The sequence below is a fragment of the Struthio camelus genome, chromosome 3 (assembly GCF_040807025.1).
Source record: "Struthio camelus isolate bStrCam1 chromosome 3, bStrCam1.hap1, whole genome shotgun sequence".
NCBI lineage: Eukaryota > Metazoa > Chordata > Aves > Struthioniformes > Struthionidae > Struthio > Struthio camelus.
In genome coordinates, this window is record NC_090944.1 from 139,038,870 (window position 1) to 139,061,687 (window position 22,818).

Consider the following 22,818-nt stretch of genomic DNA (forward strand, 5'->3'; position numbering starts at 1 on the left):
AAGCAGCGAAGCGTAGGCCACTCACTCTGCACTCACCAGCTCTCCTTCCCAACCTCAAATACCTCCTCCCACCTGCTAAAACCCATCTGCACCCTGAAGTAATATCGATGTGATAATAGGGAGAAAGGGATTCTCAGGGATTTCTCACTGCTAAACGCATGCTATTCCCATTGTAGAGAGGCTGACACCACACAGTTCGTTATATTACGGAGCTACTCGAGAGAATTTCACGTAGATGGGTAAGGTCTATTCAGTGTGGAGCAGCAGCACTCAAGAGATCGTACGCTCAGGTCTCCAAACAGTATGGCCACAGTCATATCCCTCAGCAGAGTTATTTAGCACAGGCTCAACACTGTTCCAGCACGGCTACTGATCTGCCCCAGTACGTCCCCCCTTGCTCAGCAGAGGACGACTAAGCGCTCTGTCATTTGACTTCGCTCTGAGGACACTTCACTCGCAGGAAATTAAACACGTTGAGGGCAAACCCTGGCAGCACTGGTGCCACTGTGCTGCTATGCTAACAGAAGACAAAGCATCCTCTTTGCCAAATTACATACCAGTACTACCAGTTTGCTCCTTTCGCAGATTCCTGGTAAGTAAGGATAAGGCTGCACTCCTTCTCCCTTCAAACAGGAACTCAGCCACTGAAAGATACTTGGAGGCTCAGCAGAAAAAAATGAGGGATGGTGCATGAAACCTGTTTGGACTTAATCATATGAATAGTAACGACACTGAGCACAGCAAATGCACAAAAATTCTCTACTATTCCCATAGCAAGCCCTACAGTATTTCTCTAACTAAAAGAGAAAAAAAAAATACAGTATTTCCTCAAAACATTATAAATCTTATCTCCCTCCTGTTAGAGAGGTTCATAGATGGACCATAATGAAAGCACGAAACATCTATCTGCCTTTCAAGAACAAACATCTCAGCCCACAGTCGAAAGAAATATGCATAATTAGTAATTCTCAAAACCTCAGTGGAACAGTCCTGGTAATACAACAACATTAAATTACTTAGGCAAGAAGACAGCCTAACTATAATCTATTTGCCTTTCCTGTCCGCAAGCACAGGCGGGAAAGGCTGACCAATCTTACGAGATAATTTTTTTTTAGTCAGGAGAGGCAGTAGTTTGTCTTATGCCACTGCTGGTAGGACAGTAAAAACAGATGCACAAACAATATATACCCTTGTTTACCTTTAGGGCTTATCCGCTTTTAGCTCTAATTTAGCTCTTACCAAAGACGAAATGAGCGGCTGCCGGCCTGTAGATATTTGTCCAGAGGAGAGGCACAACTCACCCCCAGGCTTTTGCACAGCTTTCTGCTGACGTTTCTCAGCCAGCCCAAGGGGGAACCATCATTCCCTCCCAAGCCCTTGAGGAGCGAGACAACCTCAGCACTGTGAGCGCAGTTTTGCATTTGGGGACTAAGCCCTGACCAGCTTTAGGGAGAACAGTTACCAACCAATAGCTTTAGAGAGATTACTTGTACATCATTATCAGTGAGTTTTCAGCTTCACATAGCTTTAAGCTCACCTTGATCAATTATACAAGTCTGTCTGGAGGTCTTCACAAGGGCTGGATAGTCTCTGTAGTAATAATCTATATAAGCTTCAAGTTTTAAGTCTCTAGAATGAGAGAGACATGAATCATATTAGAAAACAAGAAAAGACTTTGGGCGTTTCTGTGACATTTTCTGCTATGTTTATTTAATGTTTGTGTACGTGCTAGAGATGTGAAGTTCTGACTTGCTTACCTAAGACCTTGCTCATGGACACTGTTTCTTTCCCGAGTAGCTAATCTGTATGTTTAATTTTTCCTGAGCACAATTCTCTCCAATTATTAGCTTGATCTGCTTCGTCCCACACCTCTACCACCAGAGCTAAGGCCTGTCGCTATAGTTTTCCCAAAATTTTACTGAGGGAAATTTTAAAGCTAGTAATACATTTGGTTATCTGCAACAAGAGGTGTGTACGTACAAAAGGCTAGGAAGTTGGCAACTTCAAAAGAATGATGCAGTCCTTTATTGTAGATCGCTTTTCACTAGCACGACAGAATAAAGAACACGGCAACTTTTTCAGCGTTACAGACTAGATGCCGCCTCTGGGAAATATCCAGTCAGCCATCAGTGCTATTGGGGAAGAATCTGTTGCCACAGGGATATTTTGATAGCAAGAGCAAATACCACTTGGGGAGAGGTTAGTGGGTCTTTTATTTATTCGCATATCTGTATCTATACACCATATGTATAGATATAATGAAACTTGAAGGCAGTTGTGGAACAGACACACGACGATGCAGCCACCGGCACAGGTGAAGACACAGGGGGAAGAATAGTGGGGAAGTGGCTGATCTCATGAGACAATGCAGCAGAAGAATGAGGTGTCCAAAGCCCTGAGAGTTTTAGCTGCCAGAGAGGCAATGTGACAAAGCAGGTTCTGCTCAAAACCATCAATCTCTGATGTAACATAAGACCCTGTTTTTAACTTCTCAAAAAGTTAAAGCACAGAATCTCAAGAGGCTGAAAGATAACAGTCAATACAAAACTATCAGCGTCATCCCATTGCTTGTTTGCCTTTGAATCTGAGGGTAGAGTCCTAAGAAAATTCTGAGGGTCTAGACTGTAATTCCCCATCTCTTCCTTTTCTCTTTTAAAACCAGTAACTACATTCAACCTTCTCAAATTTTCTTAAGTAAAAGGCAAATAAAGTAAGACAGCCCTCAACAGAGAGAGGATAACCTAATACATAAAGAGTATCATTCCACGGATTCTCAGAGACTCCTCCGTTACTCAAGAGACTGCTTAGGTAGTTTCTGAAGCACATGAACATATCTTGATTTCAGCTCTTCGGGTGCTGAATAAAGAAGCCTGGACAGAGGACTGAAGTATTAGATCTCTTTACCACTCCCCCATTGCAAAGCTGGGGCCTCCGTTAATGCCTCAGCCTCCTGTTCACCCCAAATGCAGCTATGCTTCCCAAAGAAGCTCTGTAGCTGGCTCTTTAGCCTCCTGAAGTGACGCTGGCCACAGAATAAGAAGCTCCAGGTCTCAAGATTCCATCATTCCCCAACAGCGACCAGTTGCCCCCATGCTGTATACTGGGGCCCAGCACTACCACCGCTGTCAGCACCACCTCTCCAGCTTGCCCAAGGCTAGCAATACAAAAACATCCCACAGCTTCTCGTTATGACCCAAACCTTACCAGAAGACTGCTAGACGATGGGCTGTAGGTGTTTTAACTCTCATGCGTTACAGATCAAAAAATGTGTGAAATCATTAAATGCAAAGGAGGACTATGGCCTAAATGCAGGACTGGAAGCCAAGAATGTCTACGTTAATCCTACTTCTGCCTGCAGCACGGTTCTCTACACTCCCCGCTCTAGAAAGTTTGTGGAGCTGTCTTCCGCAGTGTCCTTTTCTTGTGCTAGACAGGGATAAGAGCCATCTACTAAGAACTAACATTTGTGAATCACGTTGATGACGGGAAATGGTAGGAACTGTGTAAGGGATTTGCCACAGCAAACACCTCTAACTATGGAATTTTTGAATATTCACGAATTTTCTTCAAATACTTGGAAAATCTGTTCCATTTTGAAGGTAACCCTCAAATTCCCCATAAAAATAATAGACCTCCACCATCAAGAGACAATGCACAACATTTATGTTCTGTGACTTGTCAGTTAAGACATACCTGGCCAGCTGAACCAGAAGAACAACAAGTGAACGAATTCCTTCTCCCATTAGACTGTTCAGTTTAAGCTCCTCATAGATCAGATGAAGAACAAAGAAAATAGCAGGAATGTGGGTGAAAAGAAGGGTTGAGGAATCCAAGTTAAGGCTCTGTGAAAAGTCGTCCTTTGGAGGTAAAACTTCCAGAGGATCCAGTCGCAAAGCTTTGGCTACAGGATGAGACTCAAAATTCCTATGGTAATCTGAGTTCAAGAGATATTCCCAGTCCTAGACCAAACAAAGAGGAAGAGGAGGCACAGGTTTCATGGTTAGCACAACCTGCCAGCAAGGTAACTCCAAAGCGTTTTTAGAGAGGAGGTTTTTGCCCTACCTAAGACTAATATTAATGGGCTTGTTCTGTGGCAAATGAGCATGAGTATCACAAACCCTGCAAGCTGCAGAGCAGAGACACTCCGGTGTTTCATCTTTTTTGCTGTAGCACCTACAAGAATCAACAAAACCTTGCATTTAAGGGAACAAGAAAAATGCAAACAGATTTAGAGGGTCTTCTTTGCACCACTATTCTGTGCACGAGACTTGATCAAGTGTTTGTACAACTCACTCAGCACTCCCAGTCCTTATTGTACCTTCCCTGCCACAGCACATCAGGCATTAGATCCTGACCTATAGTTCCTGCAGACAATAATCTGTAACCCCATGGGCTCACTGTGCTGTCCACCCATAGTTAATGGCACGATTGGAGCCCCATAGCTTGTAAGCCTCCTGTGCAAGATATCTTTGGATGATTCTAAGCTTCATCCATTTTACTGTCTGACTATGTAAAAACTTCCTATTTTTATCTATGCAAAACTCAGCGAATCAATCTTGAACACTCCACTAAATTCTGTAAGAATCAATGCGTTCAGTGAAGTATGTAATTTGACGTCTCTAGCACGCTAAAGGTGCTGAGCGGTCAGGAGAGTGAGCCAACTTTATTGCAAAGGGATAAAGCATCTACGAGAGATTTGACATTGTCAGGAGACTATCTGGGGTCGCTGTGTAATTCATATTAGACTCGTTCCCGAGTGCAACTTACTTCTCTGAAAGTGAAGCCCTGACAAGAAAGGTCACATGATACCAGCCACCACACAAGGCAAAATAACTTCCTCCAAAGGCTTGTAATCTCAGGTGAGCTCAGATGAAATGTGCCACTCCAATGGCATTTCCTCTGGCCTGCAGGCTCTTATTTGTAAAACTTACCTCATCTGACCCCGTTTCTGATGGCCTAGCCTTCTTTGGAGCAATAACTGGCGAAAGTGATCCCTCAAAATCAAGCTGCAAAAAACAAAAAGATCAAAAACAGCTCAATATCGGAATTCACATGGTTGCATAACTGAATACACAATCACAACATCTGAATTCAACCAAGTATTACATGACACTGCATTAGTATTTTTATACTCTGCTTTCATACAGAACTTATACTACAATTACATTTTTCTATACACAGCTAGTTTGCCTAATGTATGGTGCACAGAGTTCATAGTTCAGTTGCCTAACATCTGGTATTTACTAGGCTAGAGGACATATTGTGGATGAATTAGTGCTAGTAATGGAGGTATATTTTAATTGCTTTCATTGCTATCTGCCTATCTGTGCTGTTTGTTTTCTGCGACTATTGCAAACATACTCACTAGCAGGAAACTCACTCACAGAAAACTGCGAATACATTCAGCAAAACAGTTGCAAAAATAGAACTTTAAAAGCTGTAATTCAAGAACTCCATGGAAAACCCTCTTCGGGAAACAGTAACTGAACTGTGACCTGTTTCTCCAATCAAAATAAGCTTTATATGGATTAGTTGAATCAAACCCTTAATGTAATAGTGTCAGTAATGAAGTAGAATAAAGTCTTCATAATTCATTTTTATTGGACTAAGACAGTTGGTGCTAAGTACCTTATAAATATCTTGTATGATAAATACAGCTTAAAATGCATACCTGAAATTTAGAAACCTGGAAGTGATTCAGTGGCATCTTGTTATTTAATAAAGGCTATAAACTATTTCCGACTCTGAACGTTTCTCCAAACATTTTGAATCTTGAAGAATTATCAGCAGTATTAATATAAGCTAGAAAAACAAACTTAAGAGCTCGCTTACATTTCGTGTCCAAGCTAATCTCTCCGTATTGTAACCCATCATATTCATGAGACACGTTACAAATAAATTCCATTCTGAGTGATAGCTTGGTCCTCCTGGAGCATTATAAGCATTGTACCACTTAACAAGCACCTGTACAGCTATCTCCTTGGGCAGGATAGATTTGAGCCCTTGCAGACATCTTTTCACTGTTGGGGGAAAAAAAAAACAAAGGCATATTTCGCATTTTACTTCCTTGTACTACTCTTCCCATCACTGTTGGAAATCTCTACAGCTTTTGGACCTACTTTTAACTCTCTGGAAACTCCCCCAAGACAAGCCACACCACACAACCTCTACCAGCTGTTCGTTTAGCTCAGGCTGAGCACAGCCCTTCTAACTCACTCCCACAAAGGAAAAAACTTATTTTGCTGTTATAAGTGTTGCTCTTCTTTCATCTGTGGTACACAGAAAGTGTCATTTAAGCAAAACAAACAAACAAAAAAACCAAAACACCCCACCCTTTCGGCTCATTCCTGAAACCAACACGTGTCTGAACTGACATCTCAAACCCTACTCAAGCTATAATATACACAAAAATTGCAAACAGTGCTACTTAAAAAGCAAAGGAAATTTTGAGACTCCAGCTGGTGAGGCACTAAGAAAGCAGCAGAACACACCTAAATAAATGGTAGCAGCTCTAGAAGGTAAGTTAATGGAGTTTGGAATACAAGCTACTGAATCATTATATTCTAAGCAACGCATAAACTACTCAAAAATTATGGGACATATTTCATTTGATAGATTCTGATTCATACCTAACTCTGAAGTGGCAATTTCAGGAATTGTAATCCGAACCATCGTATTATTGCTGAGTTCCTACAGAAGAGACCAAAAAAAAGGTAAGTGTTCAATTATATAAAGCACATCTTCAAGAAAAAACAGGGCCCCTTTCCACCAGCTCAGAACTCATTTATACGTTAAGCATATTCCTAATACTTGGCTATTTGCTACACTAAAGATTTGCAACCTCGGATGCAAGTTCCTTGAAACGCTTAATTGATTCATCCAAGTGATTCAGTTCAAGAACCATTTCAACTTCAGTGAATTCTAGGGTACTCTACAGAGAGTAGAGTTGGAAGCACCAACGCAGGTGCGATACTTCACTGTGGGTCAGGAGCTGTCAGCAATGTTTCACTATACAGTAGAAGTAAATTTGACCCTCATTTTGCTTTGATAACAAAGCAGTGACTCAGCCTACAGGAGAACACCTACTAAAGTTACTCTGTTGTGGACAGGATCTCTCAAAGCATGAATGAAAGTCCCAAGCTGCTGAAAAGTACAATCCTCAATGTAAGACGAGTCGTGAAGTTTGGAAGAATCCCTTAGCTCTGGAACCGGTGATAACAGCACACCCTGAAAAGTGATAAAACGGTTGCTTAGGACGGTTAAGAGGATCTGAGCAAAGGAGAGCTAAAATTACTATTTTCAATGTACTTGTTAGTATTTTGAAAACAACTGTCCTTCAAACCTCTACCTCAGAAATGTTGTAAAATCAAAAAAGGGCAGCACTAAATATATGCACGTTAACCCTTGTTTATTCAGGTCTGTATTAAAACAGGAACAAAATAAAGTTTAGCTCAAGATGACCCCCTCAGAAGTGTGTTTTTTTTTTTTTTTAAATCATTTGAAGACGAAATGGCCATCTTTTAATTGCCAGAAAGACGTTGCACAAACAGGTTCTTCAGCTGTCTTTTCAATTTACTCTGTCAGCTATTCAAATATTTTGAGCAGTGCGAGGTCAGACTTCCAGCACATGCCCAGCTTAGTCCTCAGCCACCACACTTACGCATACATTTATCCTGACGTATCAACACATCCAAGCTAAACGGGGCAGTGGAATAAGGGGCTATGGCCCACAGATGGAGACTGTGGATATGCAGCATCAAAACTAAGGTGGAAAAAAGAAAAGCCACAGGGTTTGATGAGCCATGGATAAGAGAAGCATAGTCTTAAGGAGTTCTCACAACAGTGAGAAAAGGTTCCAAGTAACACAGTCTTTCTCTGGCCAAACACTTAAGGGTTCTCTCTATAGGGATGCCCAAGCCTCCATAAACATTTGTCCACTATTAAACAATGAGAAAAGACTGGAGACCCCTCTGCAAGACAGTCAATATCTGCCTTCAGACTTCATGCAATTAAGAAATAGATACATTTCAGAGCGTTTGAAAGCTTAACTATTTCGTGCTCTGAAATGTTCATGGGGAAGCTTTTATGCAGAACTACTCATTTTTAACTACAAATCACTCCCAAACAGAATATACTAGCAATTAATACCATTTCCACTACAATTGAGACACATCTCTCCCCATACAAGTAACAGAACACAAGTGAAATTTATATTCACAAAATAATATACTCTGGCAAAAAAAAAAAAAAAAAACGGTTACTTGGTACATTGTGTCAAAGCTGCTACAATGAAACCCTTTTCAAAACAGGACTTTTTTCCCTTACCTCTTCTAGGGGCCCCAGGTGCTTATGCAAAGGCTTGGATGGAGTGCTGATACTATCCAAAGGAGTGCTTGGCCGAGGCATTTGGTTGGACATTGTCAGGGATGGAGCAGGCAGCCCAGGAATAAAAACCTTCCCCACCTTTTTGCGCAGAATATATAGGAAAAGATATAGTTGGTTTTCATGCCTTTTTCCAAGAGGCTGCTTACAAATATGGACACTATCCATTTTTAACATCTTAAAGGAAATGTTTTAAGGAAAGTGGATATATACTGAAACTAAAGTCCCTAAGGATGAGATTAACAACTGCCTAATTTAATTCCTTTCTTCAGATGACACACTGGAAAAGTAACATATATGGTCAGTATTGCACATTATTGCTACAGGTCTTCCTCCACTAAGAGTTTTGACACGGTTTCACTGAGAAAGCTCTATGTTCAAAGGGTATATAAAAATAAACAAACAAAAAGTACAAATTCCAGCGTCCAAGCTTTCTGTATATAGAGAAAGAGCACAGTACATCTCTCCACAATTAAAAGAAACAATTTTAAGTATTTTGAATTCATTGTGCCCGTCCTAATAACAGCCCTTTGTAAAGAAAGATAATTTGACATCTAAAACTCTCTAGCATGCCACAGTGAAGTTTGAAAAATTTTAGTTTAGGAGATACCCTCACTTCCAACATTCTTGAAATTTTGTTTTTTTTTTAAAAAAGCATTTAATTACTTTCATCTCTTGCTGCTACAGAAACTAAGCTCAAGGGATTGTTTAATTGTACCACAGGGTGCCAGTGATTCTTCAGAACCGTTTCCAGCACTGCACTTAAACTGCACTTGATACAAGGGCACATCTCCATCTTCCTAAGTCTCAAGTGAAAAATCATTCTACGATTGCTTAAAAATGAAACCTCAACGGGTATGGTGCCACACAGCATCCCATCGCACAGTCCAGTTTGTAACCAAAGAGTCAAACATTTATTTTGGGACAGAAAAATTGGGAGTATATTCAGTTACTTACCCGAACCACTCCAGAATAAAGCACTAGATTTCCACTGCCTTCCAGAACCAGCAACGTATCAATGCCCTGTAAGAACCAAGCAGCATATTCAGCTCCTTGCGTTTAAGTAAAAAGATGACAACTAGATGACAAAGGTGACAAAGCAGAAAGATCCTCCACTGCTGATGCTCCATACAGAGGTACATACCTGCACTGGAGCCGCATCCTTTGCTTGAATATTGGTGACAGAACCAAAGATCAACTGTGACTTATCGTTACTCTCTTGAAATTTTACACAGCTAGAGATTTGAGAAAACAACAGGAAACATATAAAAGGATTGTTCTTCTATCTGGTTGTATAGAAAGAAGACAGAAAATTAAAGCCGTGTTGCATGTTACAGTTACTTTTATCGTGGTATACCTCGTTCCTTCCTTCTTTCTCTGCTTGCTTTGCCTTGCTAAACGACTTACTCTTACTCTGGTAGTCTAATTAAAATCCCCAATGCATTTCGGCGGGGCAAAGTTGATAGTAAGAAAGAATACCATTCAAAGTACAGTGAACACTGTCTTGCAATTTCAGTCCAAACTGTCTATACTACTGTGGTTATAAATATGCCATATGAGAGTCAGATGGATGTACCTCATGTTATCATTACAGATTCCATTAGCTGGGGGAATATGTACGTTAAAACCCATATCTAGCCAGTAATTTTTAGAGTGCTCCCCTTTGTTCACCTGTCCCCAAGATATGCACAGGAATGCTCACCGCAGCTGGAGCTGGGATTCCACTAAAAAGCACAAGAACTTTTGCCCACAGAGGTCAGTAGTAATAAACACTTTTGATGCTTGGGAATTCTTCTCTCTGTAAATAAGACATAGTGATCAGCAGAGTATTTGGTCCACTATAAAAACGTTAACAGAGAAAAACATGATGTTCGACAAACTGTTCGACCACACTGAACTTCAACTAGCAGCGCATCAAACGGCCAGAATGCACTGATCTCTGTTTTAGCCATTGCTCTAGAAACTATTTTCCCAGCATCTCAGTCTTCATATTCCCTACTTTCTGGTGGGGACAGCACGTGCTAATTGGCCTTACTCTCTAGTTAAATCTTCAGTTTTATGCTTTGGTTTGGAATTCCATCCAGGGTTGTACTTCCTCACAGGCAGCTGTGCCCACTGAAAGCTACGTTAGCTGCATAGCACACCAGAAGATTTCAACATGTTCGATGCTGCAGACCGACACAGCACAGACGACAGTTAAGGAACCTGAGCAAACACCAAGTTACAGTTATAGTCCCATAGGGGAAAAAAGAAAAAGGTAAGTCTAACACAGAGGCAGTAGCGCACCTCCTAGGACTCGAGCTGCACTTCCTTTTCTGACAACTAGAACGGGCTTCCCCCAGCAGACATGAAGAAAGAGGGGTATAATCCCTACTGATAGGGTGTTTCTCTGTCTCCCCTCCTTTTTGCTGGATCAATGCAAATAGAAACTGGAACCTTCTAGAGCTCTGGAGATAAGTCTTAGCTCAGTCAGAAATAAGACAAAGCTCTGCGTGTTTCATCCCTTTTGGCGGTGACGGAGAAAAAGGTACTCCACTTAAAAGATTACAAAAACCCAAAGCAACGATCAGGTTTGAACCCGCTTTGCTTGAGGTATCTCACGAAACCACTCTCCAGCATGGAGGGCCCTGAGCCAGAGAAACACAACAAGTAAAACTGCTCCCAGTGCCTAATCCCCTTTTCAAAGGGGAGCTTGGCACTTTGTGAGCATTATTTAAAAAACAAAAAAAGCCTTGGAAATACAAGTCCACCTATCCATTTTAAGAAGGCACCATTTGCAGAAAGCGTACATCAAAGCAAGCTGTCATTTGAATTTATTTTTTCCCCCAGCGAAAATCCAGAACCTCTGAAACCCAAACACAAGCACCTAACCTCATGTTGGTGACGGCTTCTGTCCACAGATGATCTATACACAGCTCTGGAACAATTGGTTCAGTTTCTGGTATAAGGAAGGAATCACTGGAAGTGCTGTTTGGAGAATGGGTAATACTGTGCCTCTTCGGTGACTGAGCATTACTGGAAAAGTTGAACCTCTGCACTCCTGAGAAAGAGTGCACTCCCAGGGCAGGGGAATGAGAGCGGCTGCAAAGCAAGACATAAAACACTACTGAAAGGGGACTTACAACAGCAGGTACAGAATTCCTGTTAAGCTTGGGAGCTCATACAGGGGCAGAGACTTTGAAAACAAAGCAAAGCAACACCCCACCTAAACCCAAAAGAGTAGCTGATGCAGTGTTAGCTTCCTTTAGCAATACACCCTGGCATAGGAAAACAATTCTCGAATTCACTTCACTTCTAAGCATCTCGGTTCAAATCCAATAGGCAAGGTTTCAACAGGAAGAAAGCCAACATTTTAGTTGCGTGGTGCCTTCTGTCAGAAATCCATCCCAATCTGTCCCTTCTAAACACGCTTTGTTATAAAATACTAACTAAAACGCTCCTGGGAGTCTAAAGACCTGCAGATAATTCCCAACTCCCCTACTGACGGGCTGCGTGACCACAGGACAGCCTCTCTGGCTACCGCACACGAATTACCCTCTTGTACTGATAATAGCACGCCAATCTCACAGGAGCGTTCCCAGGAGGCTTTGAGGTGCTGCGACAGGGGAGGCACACCACATCTCAGATGAACAGAATCACAAAAGCAGAGAAAAAGACAGCAATACAAGGTGCGCTGCCTATTCTATAGCTCCTGTTCTTCTGGCATCATCTGTCTACATGGCATGTTCAGCACCCACCTCAAAGCAGCCATGTTGGAGATGGATGGTGAGCGGGACTGCATGCTGGGTGACGACACGGATCTGCTCTGGCTATGAATAGATGAGTAGTTCTGGAAAGGGGAAGCCACAGGAGAGTCGCCTTTCGAGAGGCTCCTGAGATGAGCAGTCAAACTGCTGCTGGTGGCCACATGCTGCGGTGTGCCCGTCTGTTCGGCAAACTTCAGCACTGTATTCTGCTCCTGGGAGAGCAAACAGAGCGCACTATGCACAAACAGCAAAGGGGCAACAACACAGCCAGGAAGACACTCAAATAGCTCGTTTCAACAAGTAGATGCTACGTATTCAGATCAAGCTGCTGCTAGAACTGTTTGACCTTCTGCTCTAATTTCAGACTACTTCAGATTAAGACCCTTCATTGAGCCCATGCAAGCACACCAGGGAACAATCTTACTGCCTTGCATTCTGTGCATGAGGCACATGGAAGAAGAGGGGGGATTATTCAAGTTATTTCCTTTTGTGCATAGGTAGAAGTCACTCCTACCAACCATGTTTTCTCTGTCCCAGTCACAGAAATTACTCTTCTAGTTTTCAGGTCAGTTAAGTTGTTGTTGCTTTTCTTAGAGAAGAAAACCGCCTAAGCAGAATCCAAGCCTTTTGGTATCATGCAAGTAACATCATAGTCATGCAGGATGCTGTGCTTATTATCACCACTGTGAGAGTTATAACCTTGCATTTAGTATCAATAAGTGACTGGGAAACTTGATCCCCTGACTGTGATTCAAACACATGAAAGAATCTGCTTTTTTAATATCTTATCCTATTACATGAAATAAATTACAAATATCAGGCACTTTGACAGACACATGCACGAGGGCATATCAACACACCAAAGTTTTATTGTTGACTAAACATCATTATCAAAAATTTGTACCTCTGGCTTTACTCTACGAAGACTCCAAACAGTGTGTAAACTCTGAACGGTATCATACGTCATCACAATGGAAGGTTCAGCACTGAGAAATACAATCCTCATGGTGTAATCAGCAACGTACTGCACTCTGGCAGAGCCAAACACACCTGACAAAGACACAGCGGTCAGGTTAATTCCCATTAAGGCAAAAGGATCGTTTCTGTAGTGGTGTTATCCATTACAGAGCTGGCATTTTTCATACCCTCTTTCTTTTGTAATCTGCATTTCTTAGCAGTTTCCTTGGTTATGTGGGATTGGGAACCCTACTGAGCTTCACATATCAACAGTAAGCACTAAACACTCGGATGCCAGGGAGAAAATGCCACCGTGCCGCATCGACGTTTTTAAAAATCCTTCAACGGGAGCTTCATGGACTATCCACATACACAATTCTCAAACAATTTAGCAGACAGACTATTCCAGTACTATCGTATATGCTGCCTGCCGGCTGAGCGGCTCGGACAAATCACTAAACCCTCCGATGCCTCAGTTTCCCCACCCACCAAAGGAAAAATGCCACTCAACATAAACCATTAATAAAATACTGATCACTTAATGAGAAACAAATATTTCCTAATATTCATATAATGAAAATCTAAACATTAAGTTATATGCACATATATGTTTAATAAACATGTATGGATATTATATCTACATTCGATTACATAAAATTTGGTTCTGTGTTTACTACAGGATACAATCAGCATTCAGCTGCAGGCCAATACAGGTCATTATTGTTTAACCAATGAGAAGTAACCTTTCTTTAAGAAAATGACTAAAATATAAAAGGTGATTAAAATAACTATCAACCAATGTTTTTGCCTATGATTAAAACTAATTATTTACATAAAACTCTTGGCTCATTAGCTTAAACCCCAGCTGCACGTGTGTGTAGGAAAAATCCTCTAATTGGGTTTGATGTTACTGTAATCAGACTGTTACAGTACTGTAATTTGTACTGCAACAAATTGTTAAACAGATGTGCTAAATATACTACTGTACTATTTACAAATATCTTAATCACAGTTCAAGTATACCCCGCTTCTGTGCGCTGTATTAGCAATGTCAGAGACGGATCTTGTCATGACAAGCGTACAGAAGCTGACTGCAGATGTGACACAGTTTCAAGGGATTAGTGAGACATAAGGGAAAGGGCTTAAACACAACAACCACCACTTCTGAGCAAAAGACCCTCCATATCTATGAGGGCAGGTACAAAGTATTATACCCAATCTAAACACCAAGGGCTGCATCAGGAGACCTAGACTTGGTTCTACAAGCTCATTTGCACAATGGAGGCAGGGGTATATAGCTCACATATGCTTAATCAGCATGCCAGAATATCACTCAAAGATGGCAATGCTAGGCTTGTCTTGAAGCAACAATGCGCGCTTGAACTTTATGTTTCCTGCTCTGAAAATGCTCGAGTATGTCTGAACTCAACAATTCTGATCCTTCCTTTCTGCTGCACATCACCATTTCAATCTGTTAATACTTTGTGAACAGGAAGTATCCGTTTGACCTCCCTCCTTCAGTCCCTTCACCTGATGAACTCAGCACGAGAAAAAAGCAGGTGCTCACGGGGTGGGATTGTGACAAAACAGGGAAGAAATGAGCCCACTCAGCAGACCCAACCTCTCTCTCTTCTGCTACCACTTTCTCTTTCCCATTCACCATAACACACTTCTCTTTCACCATGCCTAATCTTCCTCGGTCTGCTGTGCATTTCCTGTTATCCTCGTTCCACAGTTTCAAACCTCTCTTCCTCTTTGCCTACATTCACATCAGTTCTCTTCCTTCCACTCTCCCAATGGTTCATGACACTAACATACAAACTTCTTGTTTCCCTGCTCCAACTTTTTAGCTCTGCATCAAGAAAAGTCACAAGAATCCAAAGAAACTGACAGCAGGACACAAAGGTTATTGACTGGGAAACCCACCACTGGAAAACCAGGCAATGTTCCCTCCTTAGATCACGGTGAGTACCCCTGCTCAGCATGTTTTGCTTACTACTAGGCTCTCAATCTTTATCTTCCCTCTAAGTTACACTAATTTTGTTGACAACACCTCTGCTGTAAAAACCACTACCTACATTCAGTTTTTGATAGCACTGTAAAACACTGCCCTTAGGATGAGATAATTTCCAAATAAGCATTTGAGGAATGCAAGCAGAAAAGGACAAAGTCAGCACAATCCCCTGACCCCTGCTACATGCACCTAGTGCATAGATGTAACTAAGGTCTGGTGACCAGAGCACCAGACCACCTGAAAATACTTCAGTTTCTCTCTCAACTTACCAACACTTCTCCCTGGAATTCCCAGTTTAACTACGAGTATATTAACCAGTATAATGTCTGAATGGGACAACAGGTGCCAACGTTAGCTGAACACGTCCCAGGTGCACTGCAACTAGGTTGGAGAAGATAAGAGCCTCCGTTTGAACAAGAAGGACATGAAAGCTCCTTTCCCATTCCCTAAAATAAAACTTGTATAAAGGAGCTTGTGTAGAGAGCTGATGTTTAGAGGTGGGTCTCGAAAACCCCTTGGTCACCTAATCACAAATTTGAATCAATGACCAGTCACACACACAAAGAGCAAGCGTTGGGTTTTAGAGCATGTAGAATAGCTTTAAAACAGACAGTGACTTCAGCAGCACTGCTGTGATCGGATATATATTTACCACAAAGACATAAAGGGGTTAATCTGCTTCCTAGAGTTGCTAATTCTATGTTGAGTAACATGCCAGAGCAACAACACCACAAAGATACACTTAGTCTTATTTGGACTCCTTGAACATCTCAGAAGATACAGCATCAATTACTCCTAATAGTAAATGAAGCAGCTAAAATAACCCATTTCTGAATTCCTGAAAGAATGATTATTTGCAAATTTCATAACACAGAAAATGCTTGTCTGATACATTAAGCATTGGATGCCACACTGACGGACCCCAAGTGACACATCCAAAGATGTGCACCTACCTCCAGACTTGCAGACAAGAGGTGTTATCTCATCTAATGGATGTAGCATGCTGAACATAGTAGGCAAAGGTTCTCTGGAAATAAACAGAAGAAAGTGTCTTCAAAAACAAATTTTACGAAGTTTAGTTTTTCTCTCTTGTAGCTGGTACACCTGTTGTAACTCCAAAACAGCTCCTCAGACCTTAACAAAGACAGAACCTGAAACCTAGCACAGAGACATACATTCTATTAAAGGAAGCTTGCTGGATTCCCTGAATAAGTCAAAGACCTGTGTATCAAACCGGATGAGTTGGTCTTAGTTTGTGTCTTCTCAGAGCACTTGAGAATGACCCCACCTGCTGGCCACATGAGAGATGTTGCCCGTCCCAAATGAACAGTGGTAGCACCAGCTGAGTTATGATGATTTCCTGAGGTCAGGGAAAAAGGGGATACAGTAGTAGCAAGAGGAGAAAGCTCTTTTAACCCTGACTCAACTGAAGAGCTTGGGTTCCACAACTCCCCAGGGTCCCAGTCCAGCAGACACCCTTGAGGTAGTTTTTCATCGACCACAGGGTAGCAATCAAGCCAGCCTCTGATGATAGTAGGAGCAAAGGGGGGGAGTTTTCATGGAAGGCTAGATTGAGTACAGTCAATCAGAATTTTTGCAAAGCACCAGCGAGCAGGAAAGCCTGGAACTGGCGCAACTTCAATCTTTACTGGACCTCAAAGAGGTCCAGCACAGACAGGTAGCCAACTGCTAGCCACCAGATATAAAACATGGGATAGAAGGCTGGAAGATCCTGAGCCATGGCCAGGGCTTCAGATCCAACGGAGCCGGTCTCCCAATCCTTTGCCTAACTCAGTTCTCAACTGGACCAGGACACTTCACTGTCCCCATTGCTACGGCACAGAGAACACACTATCCTCCCACACTGAATGGGCCATCCAAGCTAACATTTAAGATGGTACCAAAATTAAAATGGAACAGCCACTTCAGTTAGCTTGAGCAATATTTTTTCCAGGTGATCCCCTCTTGAACATTTTGAAGATCTCTATTTTTAATCCCAACTCTTCCAAGGACTAGGGAATCACAGTGCCTACCATGGACACAAAGCCCAAGAGAGAGGAAGCAGATATTCAAGCTGCTCATCAGCATACCAACCAACTCTTTATTCTGCCTCTCAGCTATAGGTCCAGCCATGGAGCACAGGGTCTGCGACCCTCACCAAACACGTGGAGGAGATGGGGCAGCGGGGACAGCTGACATCAGGGAGGGATGCTCCATCTATTCAAAGCATTTTGCAGCTGAAAGAAAACAACTTCTCCACAACAGTCCCTCAATCTCCCAGTCCACCATCAAATTCACAGCCTGGAACCAATCCCCAGGACAAACCTTAGGGAAATTGGGTTAGGAATAAGCTGCCTTCCTCCCGTGCCCTCTTCCCAGGACCATCACTCCCAACTAGTTCTTAAGACAACATAACATCAGACACGGACTTATGACTGTTAGTATACAGCCCCTTCCTGCCCGTTCATGATGTTTCATCAACTTCTAAGCTCACCTGTACCTGAGGATCACACAGATCCTTTCACCATTGCTCTTCAGCTCTTGTATTCATACATTAGATTAGCAAATGGTCTGTTAATGAGAGTCAGAAGCTACTCACTACATACCTGGGTGGACTCGGAGGCATTTCATGTGAAGAACTACTGCGCTCAAATAACAAACCATATTTTGTTGGCCAGACATTTGCCACCTATAAAAAATTACAGACATATTTATGACAAAAAATATCAAGTTTTTACTATACTACATGCTTTAATAACTATTTATAGCAAAGTAAGATGCTTAGGCTTTTTTTTTTTTTTTTTTTTTTTTTTTACTAGGACTGTAATGTAAACCAGAGCTCGTTCTCAAATTGTGAAGATGGCACACCTGTACCTTCCCACATCCTACATCTGAATGCTGTTATTATTCAGATCTGATAAGATAACAGACTTGTCTAAGGCTGTGACCTTGCAAACATGCAGAAATGGCTGCAGCAGTTTAAGGCACTATAATCTCCATCTCACAGCCCGTTGCCGCTCATTCCTTGGCTAGCAGAAGGAATCAATTGACTATTCTTGACAAGCGCCAACTCTCACAGGTCCGTTCCTCTGGGCAAGCTTCTAAGGTTTTGCTGTTTAATCAAAAAACTTGCTCTGTGACCCATCACTGCAATGTCTGAGAACCCTCAAAGTACAGGACATCAGTACAACAAAACATTCTTAGATAGCTCCACAGCATTTTCAGTTCTTTTCATTCAGGCTAGAGACAGGACTGGAGCGAAGCATTCTAACACCCAACCACAAAGCCACACTTCAATCAGCTTCGTCACATTCACCCACTGGAATGAAGAATTCATGCAGTCACCGACAGCAGTGCTTCATGTACGCCTCCCCACCCCAACACCCTGAACAACCAGATAAACGGACTTTGTTTGGGACCAAAAAAAAGATAAAGCACATACCTGAAAAGGTAAAGCAGCAATGTAATCCTTTCCCTCTATGCTATGCACATTTATACACGAGTTCTGCAATATGCAGATACATTTCTCTACTATTTCATCGCTACCTGAAACTGGGAGAAAACACAGAGTGAAGTTTTTCTATTTCCTTAGATTTCTATGCATAAAATATAAAGCTTTTCTGGAGAGGACAAGGAGTTCTTAACATAGTAGTTCTTGATGGCTAAACTTCACATGCCAAACAAACTAAACTCTGCTTGGCATTAAAATAAAGATAAAACTTACCTTCAGGTTTTTCAGATTTTTCCTGGGGTATAGTGAAGTCACACCATAAGGCCTAAAGCCAAATACAATACAATTATTTCTGAAGAACAACCTGATGTTACCACTGAATTCAATCTTTCTATATTTCATAAAACAAACCCACCTTAGAACCCTGAAGCACCTTTTGAAAACAGTCAGCAGGTATCCTTTAGCTAACATGCATTCAATCAATTGCTACCTTTCCACATTTTCCTACCTGTAGAACAGGGCTGTCAACAGTGAAAGCCTTATAAACAGTAGATGCTTGGTTTTTACTTCCTTTGCTCCAGATGACCATATTGCTGGCCACGTACAGCTCTTCATCATAGTCCACTTCTTCCCCAACAGCGCTGACACCTTTTCTCAACTGCCAACTTTCCTGAAAACCAAGAGTTATTGATTGAATCTTGCAACTTTTCCTGTAACAGGAAGATAACTTAATAAGCAGTGCGATTGTAGCTGGTGATAATTTCTCAATGACCATTTTTAAGTAATCGTTCAACTTGATTTGCTCAACTTATTTAAAAAGTAAAGACTTTTGGAAGCTAATGAAAAGCAGAATAAGCATTGGTTTGCACTTCTGATGTTTTCCCCTGCCTCCTCCCTTATTTTTTGAATAAAAAAAAAAAAAAAGGGTCCCAGTTAAAACCAGAAGGAAGTAATCTGATGTAGTGGGACAGATGAAGAATAAAAAGAAGTCTTTATCAGCAAGCGCTGTGCCTGCTGCTCGCACTCTGCCTCCAGCACTGAATCCAGGGAACACCCTTCAGGAACATCCTGCTTCGCTGTTGTCGGCACATACAATGGATTCAGCGCACCAGCTAGCAGCCTGTTGTTTCTGAATAGAACAGGACCAACTGCAAGCATCACCCGATGGGGTCAGGCCGATGGTCCATCTACCCATCATCTCCAACAGCATCAACAGGAAACGGTGCTTAGGGAAAGCGCCTGAGCCTGGCCCCTTCCTGCGCTCTATTCCAACACTCTCCGTAACCACCGGATTAGCGGGCTCACCCTCTGCTTGGTCTCTTCAATGTCTGTTTACGGGCCTGCTGTCTAATCCACTCCTGAGCTGGACGGCACTGTCCGCCACCACAAATCTCCATGGCGGCTAGTTCCGCAAGCCCTCTCTTTTTTTTTTCTTTTTTTGCGTAAAGAAGTAGTTTCTATTATGTGTTTTAAACCGATTTCTCACTAATTTCAGCCAGTTCTGTCACCATCAGTTCTGTCGCGCAGTTCAGGGAGCGGCGGCTCTACCTTCACCTCCGCCATCACCTCCGTCCTTCTGTAAGCCTTCACCCGAATCCCTCCTCCCTGTTCCCCCCCCCGCTACGAGGCGTCACGGTCTTTCTCGCCTCTCCTCTTGGGACCCTCTCCCAGCAACTCCGCGCTCCCGAGAGGGGCACGGGCACGCCGAGCCCGCGCGGGACGGGCTGCGTGGAGGCTGTACGCTCTCGCTGTGGATGACACCCAACGCTTCACTCGTTTTTTTATTGTTGGCGGTGGTGGGTTTCTTTTTAAGAGCCGGTGCTGCTTTGAAGAGCCCTCAACGGCGGCTCAAGGCCCCCTCCGCTCGCGCATGGAGGAGAAGCCCGCCGCCGAGGCTGCGGGAAGCAGAGGGACGTTATGCAGCCCGCTTCGCCCCGAAGCCCCCCACCACCACGACCACCCCCCTTCCTTCCTTCTCCGGGTTGCGCTTCTGCCCCGACAGGGCGCCCACCCGCCCGCCCGGCGCGCAGCCCACGCTACCCTGCGCCTCTCGTGGATGGAGACCTCTCGCAGGGAGCCCACCAGGCCGGCGGCGCCGTCCGAGGCCCAGAGCTCCGAGGCCGGCTGCAGGCGCCGCAGCTGCAGGCTCAGGGCGCTGGGGTGGCGCTGGCAGTGCTGGCGGCCCGAAGGGGCGAACTCCTGCAAATCGCCCGCCGCAATCATCGTCGCCCTCTCGTCACACTTGTCCGACATGGGGGCCCGATATCAACATTATTTCTGCGAACGGAGACACCAGGCGCCGCGTTAAGGCTCGCCCTTCTTCCTCCCACCCCGCGTCTCGCCCCCTCTCCCTTCCCCTCCCGGGGGCGCACGGACCTGCGTGACACAGGAAACGCGCGGCAGGGGCGAGGCCAAGCGCCGGCAGCTCTTTCCCGCGGTGGCGGCTGCTTCTTCTCCTCCTCCTCCTCCTCCTCCTCACACGGGCGCGGCCATCTTAGCGCTCCCACAACCCCCCTCGGCGGGGCGCGGCGCCATGACAACGCCGAGGGGGCCGGGAGGGAAATGGCGGGCGGGGGAGACCGTGCCGATGCCCTAGGGCCGCAGGCCGCTGCGTCTGTTAAAAACCTGAGTGAAAACCGGCCTCAGAGCCTCAGGCGCAGCCGCCGCGCAGGGCAGCGGGCAGTGTAGGGCTGAGCGGTTAAACGGTAGCTGACGAGTAGCCCGGGGAGGGGAAGCCCTGGCGGTCTGTGGCTGTCCGGTCAGCTCTCTCTGCCTTCCCCTCTCCGGGGGCGAGCAGGGCTCCTTCTCGGCGCGGCGCCTTTGGCTGCCTGAGGCTGCTCAGGGTCGCAGCCGCCTTTGGCTGCGGTGTTGCAGGCCTGCGCTGGCGCTCGGAAGGGCGCTGTCACTGAAGTAGCCTGCTTCTTTCTAGATGCTCTTCGCGCTCGTTGTTTATCCCGCCGTATGAATTCATCGTGGATTAAACGGAGAGCACTGGATCCTGTTGTTAAAGTTTCTTGAGGGTTTCCTCTTGGCGTTTGAGGTCCCTTGGCGTATGAGGCCGCCGATGGGACTCGCTGCCGAGCTCTTAGCTAGTCAGTGCCGGGCCCCAGAGATTGCTCTGTGGCTCCGAGGCAGGGACCGTGTTGTGCACGCGCGAGGCCCAGGGTGGGCGAAGGTGCTTTTCTCTCAGGCGCAAGAGTCTTTCCCCCAGCAACAGGGAAGAGAAAACACCTGAAGAATAGATAAACTGCTTCACGTTGGCTGAGACCCTAGATGACTTTTCATGCTTTCTTGAAGAAACTAAGCAGCCATGACATGAAAGGGAAGGTCATCTCATGGATACGTGATTGGCTGTGGCACAGGAAACAAAGGATAGGCGCAAATGGGTGTTTCACAGGGGGGAGAGGTTTCCTGACTCTGAACAGGAACCGATTAACTGTTGGCATTGTGTTGGGTCAAGATCAGCTCTACTGATGGATACCAGGAGTACGTGTAAACCCTACCCTGTAAACAGGGCAGCTGCTTCCCAAAGATGGGAGGCATGGCACTTAAAAAAGAAAATGCAACGTACCTTAGACATATACAGAGGACTGGCAGGGCCTCCCAGCCCCTTGCTACCCTGCAGTCATCAACAGGCATGTTGTACAATCCCCTTCACAAATGTTAGATGCTCATGTGATATGGATTAGCATAACTCCTCGGAAGTCTGAGCTCCACTGACTCACACCAGCTACAAATCCACCCCCTTACACATCTGTGGTCAGTATATGGGGTGACTAGTCTCATCTTGAATGCAAAAGGTGTTGCATCATCCATAGGCGTTCCTGAACGAGTGCAGAGACAGCCTGTGACTTCTGTAAAGGCTAAGGCTGAGGATGCTGAAACCTTCTCAGCTGCATCTCTGTCTACAGAGCACTAGGTGTCAGGCAGTTAGCATGGCTTTTCACACGGGAACAGCCAGATTTTCCCATGCTCCAAAGGAAGGGTGTGTTGACATGCATTTGTATATAACCAAATGTCACCTGTGTGGAATTAGGCCATTTGGGCTTCCAAAACCTGCTTGCTCTTCTGCCTTGGTTGCTGTGTCACAGCACAGCACGCAGAAATAGTTCTCTGGGATTTGGCATGTACTCAGCTGCCAAATCTAGCAGGAAAGTCAGATTATTTGTATTCCATTAAAAATAAGTTACACCTATGAGGTCACCACCATGCTGTTAGTCTGCCCATCTTGTTGGCACTGTAACATGTACAGAGAGCCATCTGGACCA

At 44.0% G+C, this 22,818-nt stretch overlaps 1 protein-coding gene across 2 annotated transcripts in view; it reads right to left on the reverse strand.

The window, feature by feature from the left end:
- Nucleotides 1-21,414, reverse strand: part of ANAPC1 (anaphase promoting complex subunit 1) — a 45,990-nt gene extending 24,576 nt beyond the window's left edge. Inside the window, exons 1-21 of one of the 2 annotated variants that reach the window (XM_068940448.1) lie at nt 20,927-21,414; nt 20,591-20,827; nt 19,059-19,220; nt 18,824-18,875; nt 18,542-18,651; nt 17,706-17,788; nt 16,053-16,126; nt 13,033-13,178; nt 12,120-12,340; nt 11,254-11,463; nt 10,085-10,180; nt 9,527-9,617; nt 9,340-9,405; nt 8,326-8,463; nt 7,087-7,227; nt 6,630-6,690; nt 5,833-6,020; nt 4,932-5,006; nt 3,694-3,959; nt 1,538-1,629; nt 558-706 (exon numbers count right to left, since the gene is read on the reverse strand). In XM_068940448.1, coding sequence (XP_068796549.1) covers nt 558-706; nt 1,538-1,629; nt 3,694-3,959; nt 4,932-5,006; nt 5,833-6,020; nt 6,630-6,690; nt 7,087-7,227; nt 8,326-8,463; nt 9,340-9,405; nt 9,527-9,617; nt 10,085-10,180; nt 11,254-11,463; nt 12,120-12,340; nt 13,033-13,178; nt 16,053-16,126; nt 17,706-17,788; nt 18,542-18,651; nt 18,824-18,875; nt 19,059-19,220; nt 20,591-20,803 — 2,634 coding nt within the window. In that variant the 5' untranslated portion in view covers nt 20,804-20,827; nt 20,927-21,414. The remainder of the gene's footprint in view (nt 1-557; nt 707-1,537; nt 1,630-3,693; nt 3,960-4,931; nt 5,007-5,832; nt 6,021-6,629; nt 6,691-7,086; nt 7,228-8,325; nt 8,464-9,339; nt 9,406-9,526; nt 9,618-10,084; nt 10,181-11,253; nt 11,464-12,119; nt 12,341-13,032; nt 13,179-16,052; nt 16,127-17,705; nt 17,789-18,541; nt 18,652-18,823; nt 18,876-19,058; nt 19,221-20,590; nt 20,828-20,926) is intronic. The other variant, XM_068940449.1, reaches the window with a different exon arrangement.
- Between the last annotated feature and the right edge of the window lie 1,404 nt (nt 21,415-22,818).